The sequence below is a fragment of the Odontesthes bonariensis genome, chromosome 1 (assembly GCF_027942865.1).
Source record: "Odontesthes bonariensis isolate fOdoBon6 chromosome 1, fOdoBon6.hap1, whole genome shotgun sequence".
NCBI classification, from domain to species: Eukaryota; Metazoa; Chordata; class Actinopteri; order Atheriniformes; family Atherinopsidae; genus Odontesthes; species Odontesthes bonariensis.
Window position 1 is genome coordinate 25,403,079 of NC_134506.1, and position 23,264 is coordinate 25,426,342.

Genomic DNA, 23,264 nt, shown 5'->3' on the forward strand with positions numbered 1-23,264 from the left:
TTAGTTTAAAGTGTTTACTGAGGATGGCCTGTAGAAAACTACATGTTAACACAGTTCTTTTGAGTTAATCACTGTGACACACAAGGAGCAACTTTAATATTCAGGATATTGCCGCTCAATGTTGATTGTACAGCAGGACTTTAAATGATATCACGTCGGCAGATGATCAACAAACTGCTGAGGAGCCCGTGCGCATACAGCTAAAGAGTCAGTGAACACAGCTCGGCTCAGATTATTCATCCCTGAATGCCCGTAGAGAAGACGCAGCTGGTATATATGACCTAATCAAAAGAGCTTCTAAAAATAGTGAGAAGCTGCTTAATGAGTGCAAGGTATTAAATATTTAGCAAAAACTTTTTGTTGTTTTGTGTCTCAGTCTCAGAAAGTACATCTCTTAGGATCGAGGAATTGGAGTTGGGTATATCATTTATCTTTATTCATTAATCTTACATGAACATGTCATGAAAGACAACTACATTATTACAACTAGGCAGCATTGGGGAAAATGTCAATCTGCAGCAGCAGTGGGAGCGCAACACAGCAGTGGAACAGAAAACTGCCTCAACTGTCATTGCATGTTGACACACAAGCATATCTGCAGTCTTTTAAAGAGGAGAAACACATTCCCTGGCATGCCCACACATTTAAGGAGCTGTAACTCAACAGAAGAGGAGTGGTGCTTTCACCTGTATAAGGAATACATTATATATCTGATTGGAATGTTACGTCAAGTTAGAATAAATGCAAATTCTTCTCCAGCCATTATAGAAAGCTCTTCTCTGTGAGTGTGCAGCAGCTGCAGATAGCACTGGATTAAAATGTACTGCATCCCAATAGCTAAACTTGTAGAAACCTTGTTTGTGAGGATGAGGTTTTAAGGAAACTCACTCTTTCAGCAGTGCCGCTTGTTAGATTCCTACAGACGCCTCTCGTACCTTTCAGCTGTCACATATAACCACAGCTTTTCTGAAACAAGCTGTTTTTGGAAGCGGCAACTCTCCATACATTTTCATAAAAGTAAAAAGCAACTTAAGGGCCAAACAGACGAGAGCAAAGGAAAAGGAAAAAAGGCTTGTGCACATTGCTGTTCTCACCTCTGGCGTAAGAGCGTTGTTGTCCGTCGTTTGGCTGGAGAGCAGGACATGCGTGAAGCCCTCCTCCTTCCTGACGACGATGTCTCGGAACCGGCAGTTGCTCTCGTTCTGTCGCACGTTGTACCTGAGCCGCTTGTCAAAGACGTAACCTTTCTCCTCACCCAGCTTCCGCTTTACCGAGCTGTGCACATGCATCTTTCCGTTGGCTAGGGCAGAGCCTGACACAGATGAAGGACGACAGAACAGGTCCAATTGTTTTCAAGGTTATTATGTACAATTGACAACTACTGACATTCATCGGCAATGTTACGTTAAAACTTAGTCAGACTTTGCATTGTGGCAGTGGGGCAATGTCTTAAATAAAATGTTTTGATCAAGCAGCTAGAATGACTAGATCTTCTTGAACTGCCTCCACATCTAAATAGAAACATGAAGTAGCTTTGGGATGTGCACATTTTAAGAGAAAAAAAAACACAGAACTTCATTTTCACTTCAAACTGAGAAATGATCTAAAAGAGCAGGTCGTATAGGTGGAGGTTTAAATGCTGTGCGCATCCACTTGTGCAACCAGGACATGTGAGTTTGGACAGTGTCGTCTCATGGACGGTCATCTGAGAATTGCCGTTTTTCCTCCTGGATGCAAATCGTATGCGCTGCCCCAGTCTGGCCTGCATGAGGTGCGAGTAAACTCAAAGCACCTCTCCCGCAAAGCAAAGTTTTTCTGTGTGCCTTTGTGAAAGAGGTGACCGAGAAAGACCCCACGGGTCAGGCTCGCTGAGCTCAAAATACTCTGTGAGGGGATTCAGGGAAAAAAAAAAGTGTAACAAAACCTTCTTTAAGAACACAGACCAGACAATACTGGAGGGACACCACTGTACAAGAACCCAAACTGAACATCTCCGAAGAAGCCATCTAACCTGGCAGAGCTGTAAATCCTCCATGTATATGCCAATATTTCAGTTTTTCCTTTTTAATAATTTGCTAGAATTACTGGCAAATCAGCATTTGGGATAAGGAATAAGACTAATATACATCTACATTTGAGCCACCGCTGTGGGGTTCAGTGAATCTGAGCTTGATTGCATTAACATTCAAACTCCCTGCAGTTGGGTTTCCTTTTGATCTCATTTGAGAAGCAAGTCATTTTTCTGACCTTTTCATATAAAGAAGCCCCAATTTACAGAAGGGTTAGTATTTTCATATACACACATACACGCATACACATCTACATAAATACATATCTATAAATATATATTATGTCCCATTATTATTCTCATTCTTTTCAGTCTTATTTCTCACGTTATTTTATTCAGCTGAAACGAAAAGAAAAAAAAGATTTCTCCCGAAACACAAACTCGGCTCTGGACTCTCAACAGGTGGAAGGATGAAAGAGGAAAGAACAGAAAGTTATGCAATACGCAAGTCTCTTATCTTGGAACATCTCGACCTGCTGTGGGAGTAAACGACAACATAAGGGATTCAGGCAAACCTCAGTTTTCTCAACACAAAATGTGGCGCGATGCTTTTACAGCCAATAATCAGAATGATGAAATCAGTCCAGCAAAAGAAATTGAGACTTTGACATTACATATAACGAGCCTCCACCTTTTTTTTTTTGACTTCTGGATGAATACTGCATAATTCCAGGGGAGAGAGAGGCATAAACAATGCATATAACCTCATCCTTCATGCAAGGTGGTATTTATAAAGAGAGAATGTGCGGTGAGAATGTGGACACCTCGTGCATTCTTCAGGCCGTGCATACACGTGCATCTATAGCGATGACATCCTGATACTGTATGAAGTGGAAACATTGTCTGTGTTGCACAAAACAAAACACACAACGTTGCAAAGCTTGTTCAGAATGACTTTTTTTTTCTGATGTAGTTTCTGATTGCCAATCTAAATGGTATACTCTTATTCAACTGTGGGTGGCATAACTAACTGCCACCATGTGTCATGGCTGCGCATAAACATGGCTCTTGAGGATCTCACTAATAAGACTTTAAACAGAAAAGGAGTATTTGGACATCCTTCAGATTTTCCAAACACAAGATTAGCTCAAACACTGCTGCTTCCAAGGACTGTTAAAGAAAACACACCATCTGTACATCTGTGCCTCCCTCCTGATCATCTCCAAGCAAGGCTGCAGCTATACTGTACAGGTTATACGTTCATCTGTTGCAGACAAAGCCGAACTTGCCAGTCCTTCGCCCATAGCTCCAATGCTTTCTTTGTATGAGCTTTCTATCCTTTATAATTCGACCATTCCTCATTTTTAACCTCTGCAGGGGTTCTTTGCTCTGAATTTACAGAGTTGGTCTCTGTTACTCTTCTCATTTGGGAGTTTATATTCTGTGCGTGATTACAGCACTGGGACCACCAAACTAAAGCGATTTCATTCTCTCTACTTAACGGGTGAGCGCCACATCACAGCTTTGTGTCGGTCTGTGTTGGGCAGAAATGGCAGTGTGTCATTGTGTACGGGAAAGTCTCATCCGCTGGCAGCTCGTTTCCACAATAACCCGTTAATGTGTCCTGATTACAAAGGTCACCATGCTGTATGCGCCCTATGAGACGCTGTAATGGATTTCTTGTTTTATCGATATTACAGACTGCGTTCGACAAGCATGAGAGAGCAAGGCCTATGCCTGTCCTGCGCTGGGCTAATTTTAAGCCCTTAAAACCACCTTGACCACCTTCACCATCATTGTATAGTTTGCATTCTGAGGACATGAGAATATATCCAAGCTAAATCCAGCATACCACATTTTAAAAACACAGATAAACACTAAATAAATTGACTATTGGCTTAGATTTGCCACATAGAAAAAGCCTATGAATTGCCACGATAATCTGAGTAATAGAAGAAGAAGAAAAAGATTAACCATATGAGGTCTGATATTTACTCTCTGCGGTGTCTCAGTGTTAAATTATCATGTTAAAAAGAATGTGTCAAAGGAGTTACATGAACGTGGAATGTCCCCCATGACGTGTACCATAGTGGTCGGAAATGATAGTCAATAGTAAACCAGGCGCCCCTCGTAAGCACTTAATAAATAGATAGGTGACAAACTGAGGGGAAAGCTGAGCACTTGATCCCACAGTAAAGGGATCTGGGGCCCTGTTGGGAAAGGTCTCTTCCGGGATGGAAATGGCCCCCAATCCATAGGGCACAAAGGATCAATGAGTCATCTGACAACCATGAAAATGATGTGAATCATATGCGAGGGACTTCACAGTAACCAGAGTGCAAGCAATGTGAACCACTTTTCCAGAAAGAGCTGTCTGTGAAACGCCATGATGAAAACACCACATGAAGGAATATTCTTTCTGAATAATTTTGGAATCCCCAGTAGAGTTCCTGAGAACAATAGAGGTAGTGCCAAAGAGCACTGAGGGTACTCTGGCAGCTCTGATGGTCCAACACCTAACCAACACAATTTATTCTTCAAATTGTGACCCATCTGTACTTACATGCTCTTGAGCATGCATTTTATACAGTCTGAGGTATGGTAACTGTTAAGATTCTGGTACCTGGAACTCTATTTACCAACTATTACAGACAAAAAGAAAAAAAAAAGCCTACATAATTCTAACGCTCACACCATCCTGTATATCTTTATGTTTTTTTCTGAAATATTGAAAATTAAGTCTTCGTTCTGCTGTGGATGACCTGCTCAACAAGTCAAAATGGCTTGTTCAGAACATAAGTAATGATTAACTTTAGTGGTTCAGAGCATGGACTGTGACCCAAGAGTTAAATTTATAGGTGTTATCAGCTCTCCTGCGCTAAAGAACATCAATAAGAGCTTTTACAAGCTACGTGACACCAAAGTACTCTGCAAGGTAATAATGTGCATCTGCTACAGCATCTCTGTCACAAGCAATACAATCTATCATGTAACTAGACATGTATGTCTTTGAAAACCTTAAGATAATGTGCCATTTTGGAATTGTTACAGTAGGACGGGATATGTTGGTGAGGCCCATGGAATTACTGGATTTTTGCATTGCCTATTCATAGATTGGTCTATGATTGGTCTTGGTGGTCTCATCTTCACTTCATGTAAAAGCATCAAAAGTCCGATTCTGTCTGCTAGTTTCAAGAAAGACTGGTGAGTGCGAACAGTTCTTTGATACTGACAACTTTACGGGACCTTAAAAGAAGCATTGCAGAGATGGAATAGATGGAATAAGCCTTTCTGTACACGTCACGGTTCGTCCCTTTCTGATAAAATAAACCGTCTACTTATGGAAACCCAGTGCGATTGTAACTCTCCCAAGGAGTGGGTGTATTACAATGTACAATACTGACCGCAGGAGCACAATCTCCTAAGCAGAGGAAAATAAGCCAAGGGTGGGAGCAAGACACCTGCAGAAAATTCCACAACTCGGTCAAATGTTCTTGGTCTGGTGAAAATTAAACAAAATGGTGTTAATAGAAGGACACCACAAAAGTGATGCTGTATGTTTCAGGTAAAAAAAGAAAAATCTGGATATTCTACAATGCATGTGGCAAAATATTCTGCGGACATTTAATTTCTAAGGAGCACTGTACACAAAAAAAAAAAAATCATCAGTGACTCACTGCTACAGCCAGTTTGCGGTACCCTTTTTCACACCTGTGTTGTGCCTTATCGGCACCAAAAAAAAAAAAACCCGACACCACTGTTCTCCTCATAAATCCCTCCCGGTAAACACGAGCGGCTCAGGCCCGCATTGCTGTGTCCTAACACGCATCATACCGGCGTCGCAGAATCGATCCAAATCAAGCCAAATCGATGTTTTTCAGCACATATGCGGTGGGATCATTTCGCCTCTGTTATTACCTCCCTTGCCAGCTTTGAGGCACATTAGACTGACTTCAACTCCCTGTTCCACCTCTGTACTTTCACAAATGACGCAAAGTGCAATATAGATGCACCGGCCTCGTCTTTAAAAGGCATATGTGGAAAAGGCTGTTGAAGCACAGTAGACGGAGGGTCATGCAAATCGATCAATTCATTTCACCGCTAAATGTCAAGGCAACAGTCGCTGGCCTGAAACCTAGAAACTCCTGAATTAAAAGAAGAAAAAAAAAATCATGTTTTGTTGTGGCTAAGTCTGAGCCTGCAGTATGACCCGTTTCAAAAGCTGCTAATGGAGGTAGTTGCTGCAAAAAATGATGTAAGAAAATTGAATGCCTTAAAAAGCTATGTTTTCAAGACTGTGAGGGATTGCTCAACATGAGCAGACAAGTACATCTGTTCTGTGATGATGTGATTTTTATCTTTAATCAGATTTAAACAAGAATCAATGTAAGGAAGTGACAAAGAGGTGAGACGAATAAAAGGAAACATTGCAAACAGATATAAATTGACAAATGAAGTGACGAATTTAGTATCGTGATTGATTTTAAGTTCCAAAGGTGGATTAATGGGATTTTGAATGAGGTCCTCTTCTTTTCTTTTTTGAACAGAAGGACCAGGAGTGGTGCTCTCGCCTGCATTAGAAAATCATTTAACATCTGATTTGAATTTTATATCAAGCTAGAACAAATACAAATCATCCTAGTTAGTATGTTTTGCCAGGTTCATGCTTCAGTCAGTTGTCCATTATGCTAAATATCAGATTACAACATCAATATCCGGTTTATGAAAATAAAGCAAGCATTTCATCTGCTTTCTCACCAGCTTACCTATTTCAGTAGTGAACCGTGGTCCAGTGATATCCTTGTGTCCTAAATCTTCTTCCACTCTATCTGAAGGCAGTCTGTGCGACTTAACTGCTGTCCTGTACATTAGAGGCTCCATCTCTCCTTTTGGGAGTCCGTTATGAGGAATCCTCAGTGGAGGAACAAAGTGAGGTCCACCTGATGGAGGAGCCTTGTATGTCATGGCTTTGCTCATTCTGTCACCTAAAGCGTGTTTCCCAGCTCCGACACCCATTTTCCTTTGTTTCTGAGTGGGTTCCGACCCTCCACTTCCAATACCCAGAACAGCTTCTTCTCTCATCCTGACAGCTGGACCACATGTCCTCTTCTTCTTACGGGCCTCAGACCGAGCTCGGAAATTTTCGGTTGCAGAGGAATGACTGGTGATAAGGGGCTCCCCACGAATTTTTGGGACCTTGGGTCGTTTGTGCGCGTGCTGTCTCAGGCTGTTGAAATGGTCAATGAATTCCTCGCAGTGCAGTAGGTGGTGCTCTGGTTCCCAAGTGTCCTCCTTACTCCCATAACCTTTCCACCTAATCAGGTACTCCCACTTACCCTTCTTGTTCCGCCTCTTGTCCACGATCCGCTCCACCTGAGGGCCACAGACAAAAGGGAAGCCATTAAGAAAATATCCTTAATCAAGGCAAGGCTTAGCACAATTCAACTACAGGGTGATTCAAAGTGCTTTACAGATACATTAAAACAGTAGAAATAAAAAGCAAGATTTAAATTTTAAACAAAAAAGAAAGAAATAAGAACAATAGATAAAATCAGTAGTTAAAATGTTTTGAAACTCAAGCTTCAGATTTGGAGCTTTATTCAAATGCAGCTGAAAATAGGAGTGTCTTCAACCTGGACTTAAATACACTGAGTGTTTCAGCTGATCTGAGGCTTTCTGGGAGTTTGTTCCAGACATGTGGAGCATAGAAGCTGAATGCAGCTTCTCCATGTCTGGTTCTGACTCTGAACTGATAGAAGACCGGATCCAGACGACCTGAGGGGTCTGGAAGGTTCATACTGGGTCAGGAGGTCACTGATGTATTCTGGTTCTAATCACCTAAAAATGTTTGAGTTAAAGATTTTTTACACTTTTTTCAGGGCTCAATAAAAATGGATCCATCATAACTTGGGCATAGGAAAATATTTCTAAGTCTGGCCACATTTTTCTGTTCCAAATCCTCTACGACCTGGACTTCAAAATTAAAACAGAGTGCAATGATTTGGAAATCCCAGAAACTAATATTTGACTAACAATAGAACATAGAAAACGTCTATGTTGAACGCGAGACGTTTCACCATTTCATAAAAAATAGAAGCACATCTTGAACTCGATGGGACAAGGATAAGGCAACATTTACCACGGTGCAGCATCCCCCTTTCTTTTAACAATAGCCTGGAAACTGAGGAGACAAATCGCCGGACATTTGGAAGAGGAATGTTGTTCCTTTCTTCAGTCTGGTGTACAATTCTGGCTGTTAAACAGTACTGGAGCTCCTTTGTTGTATTTTGTGTTTCATGAAGCATCCGATACTTTTAGTTGGTGAAAGACCTGGACTGCAGGCACAGCAGTTCAGCACCCGGACACTTCTATTGCGAAGCCGTGCTGTTGTAATAGATGTAGTATGCGGTTTGAAATAGTCTTGCTGACACATAGAAGCCCTTCCCTGAAAAAGACGTCACGCAAATAGGAGCATATGTTCCTCTAAAATCTGTATTTGCCTTTCAGCATTGATTGTGCCTTTCCAGATGTACAAGTTGACAGTTTCATAGGCTCGAATGCACCGCCATACCGTCAGAGATGTAGGCCTTGAACCGAGGACTGATAACAAGTCGGGTTGTGTTTCTTCTCTTTAGTCCAGAAGACGCATCATCCATGATTTCCAAAAAGAAGTTCACATTTTCAGTCATCTGACCACTGAACAGTTGTCAACTTTGCTTCAGTCAGTTTCGAATGAGCTTCAGCTCAGAGAAGATGGCGGTGTTTCTGGATCAGGTTCACATATGGTTTCTTTCTTTGAAGATCACGGGCATCCACTACGGATTTTTGGCTGTGTCCCTTGCACACAGATTTGTCTCTGAATCTTTTATATACTGTAATGCTGCGTGTACACCAAGAGCGACCTCCGCTACCTGGTAGCTTCGCTTGTGAATTTGCTTTGGTAGCTTTGGTAGCTCGTGACGTCACATTTAGAATGTTCAATTCCGCGAATGTTCAATTCGCAGCACCCCCGCGGAAAAAAAATGAGGAAAGTGAGGCCAGGGACACGAATAAACGTGTTGTAATTTACAATTTGTTATACAAAATATACATCACATTACAAATGATGTAAAACTACATTAGGTACACCTGAGAAGAGCAGGAATAGCAGAGGCAGCTGTGAAAAAGAAACTAAATTCGAAATAAAATCCGCAATAAATCCGAAATAAAACTTAATTGAGAAAAGTATACGTGGGGTTACTACACTATTGTATTGAAGCACTCGACACGGCAATTGCAACAGTCTCAGGATTAAACGACTATTGTTTGGATAGGAACTAAAGTTTACACATCTGTTTCCGCGAACCCCGCGGATTGTCGGACCACTACAATCTGTGGATTGTCATTGGTTTTCGCTGAAACGCGTCATAGCTCATTACCATAAAGTTAGCTGGAGTTTAATCGCTCGAATCCGCTCTGGTCGCTCAGGAAGCTTCGCCACTGGAGAATCCGCTTTGGTAGCGCAGGTAGCTCACCCTCCATAGAGAAATAATGATTTCCGGCGCTCAGGTAGCGTAGGTCGCTCTTGGTGTACACGCAGCATAAGGATATTATGTACTGTAAATACATTTGGGAGAATTATCTTGCAGTGCAGAACTCAGGTGGTTGGAGCATCTGATTAGAGTGAATCCTGGTTGCTTCCCTTTAAAGGTTTTTGGGCATGTTTGGGCGAACTTGTTGCCTCTATGACTCAACCTCAGATCAGTGGAAGAAAAACATGATGTTGCAACCAACATCATCAAATGGAGTGTGGCGAGCAGTGAAGACGGCTAAAACTGCCCAGTAATAGTGATGTGTCGGTCGCGAACGATCCGGCTCTAAGAGCCGGCTATTTGACAGGAACCGGCTCCACAATAGCCGCTTTCGGACAGAGCCGTTCTAAGAACGCAGTTATCAGAACTGTCCTACTCGAATTTCGTTCTGATAACTATCCTTCCCCAGCGGAACTGTTTCAGTCTGCATTCGCACATGAGTCAGGACTGATGCGCCGCGCGCAGCCGCCTGTGTCAGTGATGTGTTACGTTAGCCGTTTAGCGCCACATTCAACAACAAAACAAAACAAAACCCGGTAAAAGTAAGGAGAGAAGAAAAAAACACCACAAAGAAGCTAATATGGAGAGCGGGGAGGCCACCGTGTTCATGGTCTGCATGATGGTGATATTAATCATGGACGATCACATCAGGCGTCTAATATCGAGGCTGAAAAAGCTCACAGAGAGAGTCAGGAGACAATACTTTTCATTTCATGAAGTAAGAAAGGAGAGCAGAGCGCTGCAGACAAATGAGACAACGTGTAAGTTTAACTTATTAAACACGCACCGGTTGGGTCTGTGTCGTATGAGTAAACATTTCAGCCGTGACAGCATGACATGGGGCGTAGGTACCGACCACCAAACACCTACGTCAGATGTGTTCTATAGAACCCTGAAAAGACCCAGCTGAGGAGAAGGAGCTGAAATGGTTATAGGAACTAAGGGAGATAGCCCTGAGTTCCTGTATGTCCGAATGCGGGAGAAAACGGCCCCGCGGATTAAAAGGTTATTAGAACTGCCAAAGGTTCCTACAGTCCGAAAGCGGCTAATGGGAGCCGTTTTGGGATCCTATTTGGGAGCTGTTTTTTTTCTTTCAGTATCTCGCTGTCTCTCCGCCTCCCTGTCATTGCGCTTGTGCTCTGCAAGTGCCACAGAGCCGACAGTTTTTTCCCCATGTCGTTTTTTTTGTCCTTCGGTGCCTTGCTGTCTCTCCCCCCTCTCACTCTCCCTCTCCTTGCGCGGTGGAAGTGGTGCTATTCTGTGATAATTTAATTGGTTATAATAAAACTTTCATTTGTAAAACATTGTTATGCAGCATTTTTACTCATCATAAGTGCTTAACAATGTCAATAATGAAACAAAATGTTATAAAATTAGGTTTAAACTATTAATTAATTAATAATGTAAAAATATAAAAAATATATATGGGGAGCCGTTTGGGAGCCAAAAGAGCCGGCTCTCCACAGTAAGAAGAGCCATTAGAGCCGCATCTCGAAAAAGAGCCGAAAATCCCATCACTACCCAGTAAAGCTACCTTAGAAAAGCTAGTTTTACACCCAATTACGTAACCGACCTGCTGCCAATCAACTTCATTAGCTGCTAGATGTGTTGTCAGCTGTTTCTCTTGAGTACTTTTCCAGCTTTTAGATGTCCCCGTCTTTACTTTTTTGAGTTGTATTCCTGCCACCAAATTCATAATGAGCAAATACTTTCCATGAAATAAAATATAAATGTCTCACCTTTAGCATTTTATATGTTTTTAAATGTTCTATCGTGAGTAAAATGCTCGTTTATTAGATATGGAAATCATTCTGTTATCATTTACACGCTACATGGCATCCAAAACCTTTTGCAATTAGGGCTGTAACATGCTGTCTCCTACCTGTAGTACTCGTGCTTACCTTACATTACACAAACCCCCCCCAGTGAGTTTTGGCCAAGTCACCACTCAAGTTACAAGCCAGACTACTGTACAAACAATGGTCAAACGGCAGCAGAGTGAGGGTGAATCAGGATTCAGTGGGAAGACGTACCAATGAGAAACATAACTCAGGGAAAAGAAACGAAGTCCATAGCTACCAATAAAAGTAGCTGCTAATAATGAGCCCTTTGGCTGTGGCTATGACTCTGCGAGTCCTACATGAAAGCAGCTGCATGAAAGCAATCTCTAGCCCAAGTCTGACTGAAAGTCACTTTAATTCCACAATGGATAGTGGACAAAGTAGACAATTAAGGGCTATAATTAGGGGCAGCTGCGGCTCAGCTCATAGAGTGATTGTCTTGTGATAAGAAGACTGGCAGTTTGATCCTCAGCGCATTGATTGAAGTGTCTTTGGGCAAGACACTAAACCTCACATCGCCCCCGATATGTTCATCTATGTGCGATTATGAAGAAAAGCGCGGTACATGTTGTATATAGAGGGCATGTGTATGATACACGCTGTAGGAGCATCTGCTTGTAAACGAGAAACAAAAGTGCTCTGTAGAACCTAGATGAAGGTTAAAAGGGTGCTACAAAAATGTGGACCGTTTACCATCAAATCCAGCAAAACGCCAAACAAGAAGATCCGTCAGTCCAGCACAGACCAAAAGACAGTTAAACACAGATATGTTCCGAGCAACAATGTGGACTGAATACTGTGACTATATGTAACAAAGAATATGGAGTTACTCTATACAACAATAAATGTGTGTGTGTGGTTCCTGAAGCGTCGCCTACAAAGAAACTGCATCAGGTGTTGAGCTCAACCAGTTTGACCTCACTGCGCATGCAAAAGAGCTTGTATACAAAGAAAATAAACTTGCTGGTTTTTTGTTGTTTTTTTCTTTTTAATTTATTCGGTTTTCCCTGGTTTGATCTTGACTTGGTCTCAGGACCAAGGCTGGGTTTCGGTGTACGCGTTTACAAATATTAGTAACACCAACCAAATCTGTGAAACAAATTTGAGGATCAATTTCCACGTGCGGGTGAAATCAAATGGATGAGCTAAAATACACTGAAGTCAGATTTTGAGACGTTGCAGGGGAGTGTCAAATCTTGAAAAAGGTACATTTTGTGACATCTGTCAAGTTCAAGATAAGCTCCAGCTCCCTGTGAAGCACAGATAAGAGACCGGAGCGTAGTCCAGAGGAGCTGCAGGCAGCTATCACGAAGAAACCCGGAAGATCAGTGCTCTGAAGCCAAAGCGGCACGAAGAGAGCATTTTACAATTGCATCAGACCCGGCAGAGAGCGCCAGAAAATACTTTGATGATACGAACAGGAACTGAATAATTACAGAGTAACAAGTGACACTTGGCACACACACAAATCTCAGCCAAAACAAAGCATGAAGAATAATCCTAATGATTACACAACAGATCAACAGAAAAAAATGAAAATAAAAATCATTTTGATCAAACACGATGTTGCAGCCGAGATCATCAAAAGCTTGTCGAACAGTGTGGCAGCACTTCATGTGTTGATGTTGTGTGATGCATCCGTCTCTTTTTCTGTAATCCTCATTAAACTTCTGAATACTTCGTCATAACAATCAAATAAGGGCCATTTCTTTCGTAAATTAATGAAATGAAATGAAAGAACACTTTATTCATCCTCAAGGGAAACGGCATCATTTGTGTATTTCCAAAATATATACTGTGTGTTTTCATTTAAAAAGGAAGCTGTTGGTGAATAAATGACCCAAATTGGTTTGATTTTCTGAAAGATCAACAATAACAACTTACATACATATCAAATGAGAGTGTGGATCGTCACTTTGCAACTCCCTTTGATTGCATTCAACCAGATTTTGGCAACGTGCTAATTGGGAGTGAAGGTGGCATCTCCGGGTGACGAGATGTTCATGTTTCACAGCATGATAAAGGAAGGGTAGCCTCTTATTCAAAGAAATGAAAAACCTTATTTTGAACCTTGTTTGAAACCTTTCCCTTGGCCTCTTCTTTGACTTAATTAGAAAACAGCTTTCAGCAGAACAACAGTCAAGTGTGACAGTTCAGAAGGAAATGACAGAAAAAAAAAAACAGGGGAACAGATCACAGAGGCCAACTGGAAGTATCTACCCAAGCTTTGTGGAGGAATGCAATGTTTAACTAAACGACTGTTTAGACATTTTTTTTTATACAAAAGACCAATCTTCTGTGTTGGTGTAAACAGAGAGCGCGTACAAACAATTTCAGAAATAGCAGTTGGAGAATAGCTTCCATAAGTGCATTTGAAATATAAAAACGCAAGTCTGTGTCAGTACAGATGTTCCCGAGCGCTTATTCCAGCCACTAAGCTGTACCTGCTGTACCTGCCTGCATCTTACACACTTCTGAAACATGCTGCCGTCTCAGAGGCCTCACTGTGCAGTCCAGCTGGGGACTAGGGTCCAGTTTGCTGTGGTAGACTTCGGGCTACCTTGTGCGTGCCACGATTAGTGCCTCCACACTGTCTTTCAAACCAGCCTTTTCTACCCACTGATAAGAAAAATGTGGCGCTTACAAGAAGCCCAACCGCACGTCCGTTATCAATCATACCGAAGACATCTGGAAGCGTATGCAGCAGGGTTTTTCCCAATTGTAGACATGAACAACTTGTACTCCAATGACTGTGCGCCACTGATAGAACAAATGTCACTGAATGAACAGAACTAAACCAACACCAGTTTAACACCAAAGCCTGAAATCTTCAGAAAGTTGCTGGTGTCACAACTGTCGCCTCATTTCATCACATGGTTGAAAAGTGGTTCTTGCTTTCTTCCTGTCCAGAGTTGGACTTGTATGATCTGCTGGACAGAAATGATCACAACAAGCACAGGAAAGTCGATTTGTAGGAGCAGCAGATCACACAGTCACTGATTTCGTGTTGCGTTTCCAACACTGTACGAGTTGGAAGCTTGTTGTTGGCAAATTGGCAGTGCTTTCCTGTCAGAACCTGGACACAGGCGCCACTAGAACTACCATTACGTCACTTTAATCGGTCGCCGTGTTTCACTTTGCACAAAAAAAAAAAAGTCATTTAGAACAAAAGAAACTGGAAGATGTAAAGATGTGAGGAGGGGCTGAAAAGCTCAAGTGCAAAAAAAACCTTAAAAGGTGAAGCTACCAAAAGAGTGAGACAGAACTTTCAAGGGAACAAACAGATAATAGAACCGGTTTGTAACGAGTGGATGATGAGTCTGATAATTGGTCTACTTCTCGCTTTGTCATTATGTTGCCGAGCAAAGTCAAACCCCCAGTCGCAGAATTCTCTTCAAATGTAATTTGAAGTGTGAGGATTAAACATGTTCAATGAAAAAAAAAAAAAGCAGCAGATAACCATGATAACTCTGAAATGAGTTATGATGAACCTCGCTGACACCAGTTTTAAAGTGAATACATGTGAACAGAAGCTACTGCCGTGTGGTAGAAGGAGGAACACACAAGCACAAGCGATGCACGGATGGATTTTACATCCATCCGTAATGTTGACAGGTTGCAGATGGTTACATTGTGGTGACCACGGAGGTCTATCAGGGTAATCTACCCCAAAAACAGTTTTGATTACACATTTCAAACACATAAATTCAGTGTGCTGCCCTGAAGCTTCAATTGTGTTTCAACGTTAAATAAATAGTTCAAAGACCAACTCAAGTTGTCAAGTGAGAGAGGCTTCTCAACACTGAGGTTTGTGAAGAACAGGTGAAGAGGCTCTCTGATTCAGGAGAATAGAAGCGTCTCGGTTAAGGGCGGATTATAGTTCTGCGTCTATCGTCTTGACGTGTTGCTTTGCTCTGGTCGCGAACCACTTTTCATGTTATGGTTCTGCAACCTCGGTCTGGAATTTCTCGGGACGCACAGCAGTTTCCCCTCGCGAGAATTTCGGTGGGCGGTGACGAGAACTTCGGCGGCGCCGGCGGAAGTGTTTATCTTTCAAAAAAAAAAAAAAGTGTATGCAAGATATGGATCTGGAGTTGCTCGACATCGAAGAAGAACAGCTTCTTTTATTGGAGTTGGCGAAAATGCAAAGGAGGAAGCCACACAGACAACCGGAAAGGCACACCGAGGACCAATCACAGCCGCTTTTGTCTGCACACTTCCGTTGGTGGTCTGCGTGCGTCTGTCGCGTAGTCAGGATTTTTCTGAGGTGCACGACAACGAGCGCAGAGCCTCTGCGTGGGGAGTGGTCAAGATTTTGACGCTCGCAGAGGCTCTGCGTCCAAGCGTCAGAGGCTTTGCGTCTGAAGCATGAATCAGCCTTTAGTGTTCACTGAAGAGAAAGTTCCCGTATCTACTGGAAATAACCGTAATAATAATAAAAAAAAAACCTGCAGAAGCCGACAAAGTTCTAGAGTTGTATGAATAAAAAAAAGATACAGGACCGCAAGAACTGTTGTTTTATGTAGCAAACCTTCTCCACATCAAATATACGAGAGCTGGGCTGAGATATGAAACTCGCAGGCTGAAAACTGATACCACTCGTGCCCTGAAGGCGATGTTTGTGTATTTCTTTCATTCTATTTTCTATCAAACAGCGAAAGAAAAGAGAGAGGCTGAGAGCGTGCAACACAAATACTCATTGGAGATTAAGATGTAGCAGGGCTTTGGCCATGGGACTCATGGAAAATATTTGGAAGGGTTGCCCCTGACATCAAGAGTTGCCAGTAGAGCTTTGGTGATAAATGCTCATCATGCTCGCAAATGCGCTGCACACATTAACAACAGTAAACAACCTCTGATGGCTGAGCTGCAGGAGTGTTAAGAAAAAAAAAAAAAAAAACAGATGATTAGGCTGCTTGTGGTGCCACATAATGTCACACTTAATGCGCAGAGGGGGGATAGAGAGAGAAAAAACGAGAGTGAAAGACAACATGGGAAATTTGTGAACACAGACCAGAGGGGGTTTTAAAAGCTCATGATGCTTTGAAGCTGTAGAGAAGTAAAGTAAATGGGGGAAACTCACCATAGAAAGCACGACCCAGTGTCTAAACAGTAAAGCTCCGTCAACATGAAGCCATCAATGATTCAAAATCCATTTTTCCTGTGAAAAGTCGTCTTTATATCTCCATACCCGTATTTTTCCTGGCTGTTTTTGTAACCTCTTAGTCTTGACCTTCTTTTCAGCCTACAGAGAATGAGAAATGTGCACCATTACCGCCACACGGAAAATGGCGCGGGGCAAACAATTCCACTAAATCCGACCAGGAAACAGACGGCTGAAATAAAACCGGCAAAATGAATCATAACCAGTGTTGCAAGTCATCGACAAAAGGAACACAAACAAACAAAACAAACGCAGATTAGAATAGAAACTGCACTCTGTGCTCACATACACGGGTGAAAGGACCGTTTGTCAGGACATCAAATATCGTACTCGTAGAAACACGAAGCTAAAATTAGAGGATTCATCCTTTCTAAAATGTATTTTTGAGAATGTTTTAAAGGTTGAGCCCTGTGATGGATCGACAGCCTGTCAGAGTGTATTCTGCCTGTCACTAAAAAATATCAGAGTGCACCTCGAGCACCCCCCCAGCCTAGAAAAGATGACCCCACCAAACAAGTTATGCACCATTTTGGTCCAATGAAACTATGACAGCCTCTCAAATGATGCTAGCAGCCAGCCCCCCCATTTAAGCAAATTAACTAAAAGAGAGGTGTTAAATCGGTAGTTATAAGAATAATGAGCCGTCGATAGTGTTTCGACTTGTGCTGTGTGTCTCATCAATGAGTTATTTTTTTGGGAAAAAATCTTTTCCATCTCTCTGTTTGTTCTGAAATATTCTGCGTCCATGTTTAAAATTTCTTGTGTCTGAAGTAAGGCCCACGCTCCAAGTACCATCATTTTCTATTTAAGGCGGATAAATGATTACTGCTCTAAAGGGACCCATTATGCCATTATGTTCATTTCCAGCCATATACTTTTATTCAGAGACTCCTTTGCATGATTCACAGTTTTAAAATAAATTTTTATGTGGCTTATGCTGGCTTTTTTATGCAGCCCATCAATTGATTCTGTGTCTAAATTTGAGCCTCTATAGCAATCCCCCAAGGCTGGGAGAAAACCATTTTCTTCATTTTTTATTTTTTTTTGGGGGTGTGCAGTATCTAAAAACAAACTCTTAAAAAGCCTTTTCCTGTACTTAATGGTGAAAGTAACTTCTAGAATCCGTCTGTACACGTTTCAGGCTGTGTCTGATCCCGATTAAGTAAGAAAAAGTACGTCAGTGATATTTCACCTACATAGCACTTTACAAATCCTTATCCATAACACGCAATGTGAAACAAACCCAAACAGAATCCAGAACCAGGAAAGTCAGACAAAACTAAATCGGAAAAGGTCACCGATGCACATTAATGTCTGTGAAATTCTGAAAACGCCTGACAAAGTCTACTATTTGTCGAGATAAAAATAATGGATGATTGGGCAATTTTTCCGATTGTGGGGTTCATTGCAGCTGCAGTAATACTTGGGGCCAGATGCATAAACAACGCGCATGGATCTGGCACGCATGTAGTGAGATGTATGCACCTCATACTTCTTCAGACCACGTGTACATGGGTTTGATAGCAATGAAACAAAAAAAAAAAATAAATGGAGGCCATATAATTTACTGTAAAAAAACAAAAAAAACAACAAATATACTCCTGGAGCTTCCTCACTATGTTAGTCGTCTTTTTAAATTATTTTGTTTCTCATCTTAGCTGCTCATTAACTGGGTGTTATAAAGGGGAGGCTTTTTTATGTGTCTTTAAAAAGAAAATTAATAATTAAACATCCTTTTGTTTTTCTTGCACAAGTCGTCTCATTGGCTTCCACAGGGCAGTTTAAGGAAACAGCACACAAACCAGGATCCATTGGCGTCTCTTCTGATCATCTCCAGGCGAGACTGCGTACCGCTCAGGCTATGAGTTCATCCCAAAGCAGATGAAACTGGAGTCGTCAGTCTTCCACTGTAGCACTGCTGTGATGCACAGCCTGATGCTCATTTTAGCCACTGGTTTATGATCTTATCATCTGTATCTACCCCTGCAGGGTTGCTTGCTCCGAGATCACAGAGCTGATCACTTGTTACGTCTTCAATTCGGTGGACTGAACTAAGATCACCAATTAAAATGATTTCCTTTTTCTCTGCTTCACCGCTGAGCATCTTAGTTTTATAAACAGTGATACTGTGTCTTCTTTACTGTTGCCTCCATTAGCATAGCTAGTTATTTGCAGTGCAAACTATGCTTTTAATAGATCACCGCCTGTATGCAAGGCCTTACAAATCTGGAGAAAAGAATGCATATGCACATTTCTGCAGTTTTATTCAGGACACGACACACAGTTCTCAGCATCTGGCCCCTGCTCACCATGTTCTCAGATGCTCCGAGGTCATTAACAGACTTATTATCACACTTAACAACCCAGAGGAAAGAGGAGGTTTCACACACAAACCAGAGAGCTTTAGCAGTGTTTAGCATTTTAGTGCAAAGATGTGGTGTTTTACATATTGTCCCTCGGTGGCTAAAGTCCCTTTCAGCATCATCCATGGAAAATTATAGGCAAAATATAGAAAGGTCTGTTAAAGATTTCAAAGGTGTTGATATACACCGCTGACACAAATTTTGGGTGTGGCTGCATGTGCATCAGAGCACATTTCTGAGCACGAGCATTAACTAAACAGCGATTGGAAAGAAAAGTTTATCGAGAAGGAAAAGGGGAAAAATAGACAAATAAAATGGGAAACGATGACTGTCCCAGACTAGTCTTGAGCCCTTGAATGACATAATCTACTTTTTCAACTTTGTGATGTGAACTCTGTCATCTTGTCATCAAAAATACATAATACAAGCTGTCAACATTCGAGCACCCAGAGCTTCGCTGCAACAACAGTATCTCAGGTATACCCCTCATCTGAGATACTGCTGGCTTTGACTAAATTACAACATCTGAAACTTTGAAATTAATAGGTGGGATGTGAACAGGTCAGAAAAGCAGACAGCAGATTATTGCTTTCCACCGCTTCATCAAAAAGAGCTCCAGTGCAAGTTAACAAGGGGGCTGACTACACTGCAAACAACAATTTTACACTGAACAGTGATAGACATACAGGACTCGTAAGCAACCCGCTCAGCCCTGAGGGTCTTGCAATATAAGCTGGTGATCAACGGGAGCTTTGAAGACCTGTTGTAGTGACTCACTGCTACTTGGTGGTAGTGTTAGAAATATGTGGCAGAACTGGAAAAAGCAGAGAGCATTGTGGGCAAACAGCTTAATGGATTTATGACAGACCTCGTTACTGGAAGCCTGTTTGATAGAAGGATGGATTCATAATTCTAAATAGCCTCATCCCACTCATTGGTTGAATTCTGCTATGAATTAGGAGGAGAGCTATGCAAACGGACACCAACGGGGAACCACAATACAGCCTTCAGACAGCTGTGCTTTGAGCTAAATGCTTACAGCGACATGCTTGCAAGATCTTTATGTTTATGCATTTAGCAGACGCTTTTGTCCAAAGAGACTTACAATTGAAAAAATATATAACATTACAGCTAATATCAAAGCTAACAATAAGCTACATTGAAGGAAACCACAAGTCAGACACTGTCAGAGGTGACAGTATAGTGATAGAGTGCAGGCATAGAGGGAAGTACAGAAAGATAAAGTGCAGTAGAAGGAGTAGGGAAGCAAGGGGTAAGTGCTAGGATAGGAGATGCTCTCTGAAGAGCTGGGTCTTCAAGAGTTTCTTGAAGATATTCTGAGACGCGCCTGTTCTGGTAGCGCTCGTTAGGTCATTCCACCATCGTGGAACGACACATGAAAAGAGTATGGATTGTCTTAAGCGTGGTGTAGGCCCTGCTAGACGACAGTCTTGTGACGACAGGAGTGACCGAGTTGTGACATAAGCCTTTGCGAGAGCATTCAAGTAGATGGGAGCCGTTCCATTTAGCACTTTGTAGGCTAACATCAGTGACTTGAATTTGATGCGGGCGGGTAAGGGTAGCCAGTGGAGTTCAATGAACAGAGGGGTGACGTGTGCTCTCTTCAGCTGATCGAAGACCAGACGCGCCGCCGCGTTGTGGACCTTAAGCTCTTAAGGAAGATCTGATTCACATGTATTCACATTTTTTTAATATACTGTACTGCAGTGTTCCTCTACTCCAGTTCTTGGGGCCACTGCCCTGCATGTTTAAGATGTTTCACTGCCCCAACACACCAGATTCAAATTCAACGAATCCTCATTTGCTCATCTTCAATTTCAGCACAAGTCTGTTAATGACCCATCGATTAGTGCCAGGTGTGTTGGAAGCAAAGAAACATCTAAAACATGCGGGGTGGCAGCCCAAAATCTTGTACCAGTCAATCAAATAGATATTGATATGATTGTAAAATCATTGTAAAATAATTGTCTGTCATTAGGATTCCTCTTTTGGGCCATGATAGATATCAAATTACCTAATTTTAGGGTGGCTAAACATGATGCGGCTTCAACCAGGGCTTCAGCATTCACAACAGGGAAAATGTGACATGTGATGTAATCATCACTAGCAAGAACGGTGAAGAAAATAATTCAATTATGTCGCATTTGCTTAACATTACAATCTTTACATTACACGCATACTACACCTAATGCTTTTTCTTGAAGCATGCCATGAAAATAGCTCAATCCAAATGGAGGCAAATGTTTGATGCTCTTTTACAATGATTCCCAAATAGTGTCCCATGGGATACTGGCATTACCACACATTAATATCACGAAACTACACAAAAAAATTTGCCGTTTTTAATTGACCACATCAGTGCTTTGCACACACTCGTTGTCCCAAACAAAGGAAATTTCTGGGGTTGATTGCCTTTTCACAATTTGCCAACAGCAACTATGCATCAACGCAAAAATGGGAACAACTGTAAGCAGATGGCACCATGAAAGTCAATCGGAGCTTAAAAAAAAAGGAAAAAAAAGGTACATATTGGCAGATATTGTCTGATATGGTGCCTGAAGAGGCCCTTGAAAACCCTTCTAATACCGAGAAAATGTAGCTGCCCTTGAAAAAGCTGGAATCCTTGTCTCTGATTCTCTATTAAACCACTTCTGTTATGTCTTGAAGACATTAAAGCCTGGATGTCCTTAAACTTTTTAAAATTCAATGAGAAGAAGACAGAAGTGATGGTGTTTGGTCCCAGTGGCTCTTGCGAATCCCCTCCTGTTGACTTGGGCCCCTTGGTGCAATACAGGAAGCCAACAGTCACAAACTTGGGTTTTAAGATGGACAGTGATTTTAAATTCCACGCCTTCATCACATCTCGGCTGGATTACTGCAATTCACTTTATCTTGGAGTCAGCCAGTCCTCCCTCGCACGTCTCCAGTTGGTCCAAAATGCTGCCGCTCGCCTCCTAACTGGAACACGTAAGAGGGAGCACATCACTCCCATTTTAGCCTCCCTCCACTGGCTGCCTGTGCATTTTAGAGTCCATTTTAAGATTCTTTTATTTGTTTTTAAATCTTTAAATGGACTCGCCCCGCCTTACCTCTCTGAGCTGCTCCACCCTTATGCTCCTACCCGGTGCCTCAGGTCAGCTGATCAGCTGCTCCTGGAGGTACCGAGGGCTAAACGGAAGCTCAGAGGAGACAGAGCCTTTTCCGCTGCCGGTCCAAAATTGTGGAACGACCTCCCATTTTATATCAGACAGGCCCCTTCACTGCCTATTTTTAAAACTCGTCTTAAAACCCATTTTTGTTCCCTGGCTTTTAACCCAGCATGAGACTCTGTTTCTGTTATTGTTTTATTGTTTTCATTGTTTTAATATTTATATCGTTTTTTGTTGTTTTTGCATTGTTCTTGTGTTTTATGCCTTGTATTTTGTGTTGTACAGCACTTTGTTTCAGCCACAGCTGAGTTAAAAGGCTATATAAATAAAGTTGAGTTGAGTTGAGTTGATAGACAACACAGGAAAGTGAAATGCTTGCAGATCAACTGCTCCCACAAGAGCAGCTTTGATTGGCTTCTACATTAGACTATAACCTTTTGTTTTCAAATTTTTTCTACACGTCAAGAAGCAAGCCAAAATGTCAGTGCCCATCAATATTCAAATCATCTGAAGATCAAATGGAATCAGAAGCTTCTTTATCGTCAAGCATGTTTGCAAAAACAAGAGATTTGTGCGCACAGATCTCAAATCCGGTAAAAGTCTTCAATAGACCTCGTTTGTGTAGTGCTTTACTATTCCTGCCGACCGCTCAAAGAAACTTTTACACAACAAGCCACCTTCACCAGTTCACACACTGTATGTACTACATGTCATGCAGTGCTTTTCTCTATCATAGACATTAATCCATCGATGCTACAGCCGCCTGATCGAATGACCCTGCGGCAGAAGCAGGTACTCATCAGTTCCTGTCTGGAACATTGTCGACGGGAACCCAACACCCAGGTTAACTGAAGACGCTATAGTTAAGGCTGCATTTGTGAGCACAGCTCACATTTCTTTCACAGAAACACATCTTTATCAACTGGAACTGACTCATATGGAGGCTCTGAAAGTGACAGCGACATCTCATGGACAAAACATAACAAACAAACAAAAAAAAGAGTATTATTGATGTTATCGGTCTTCAAGACAGCTGGCAGCTCATTCTCAGTCCTACTGAGTAGGGCTGGCATCCATGGACCAGCCAAAAATAATAAACTGGTCAAATTATCTCAGAGAGTCGCGCTTATCAGAAACGATCATGTTA

General features: G+C 41.9%; 1 protein-coding gene across 3 annotated transcripts in view; it reads right to left on the minus strand.

Annotated features, from left to right (window-relative positions):
• The window catches only part of LOC142377746 (chromodomain Y-like protein 2), a 39,413-nt gene that overhangs the window by 9,872 nt on the left and 6,277 nt on the right, over nt 1-23,264 (minus strand). The window contains exons 1-3 of one of the 3 annotated variants that reach the window (XM_075462072.1): nt 16,504-16,571; nt 6,775-7,381; nt 1,095-1,312 (exon numbers count right to left, since the gene is read on the minus strand). In XM_075462072.1, the coding sequence (XP_075318187.1) occupies nt 1,095-1,312; nt 6,775-7,381; nt 16,504-16,506 (828 nt within the window). In that variant the 5' untranslated portion in view covers nt 16,507-16,571. Of the gene's footprint in view, nt 1-1,094; nt 1,313-6,774; nt 7,382-13,873; nt 14,093-16,503; nt 16,572-23,264 lie in introns of those variants that run through there. The other 2 variants (XM_075462059.1, XM_075462065.1) reach the window with 2 other exon arrangements.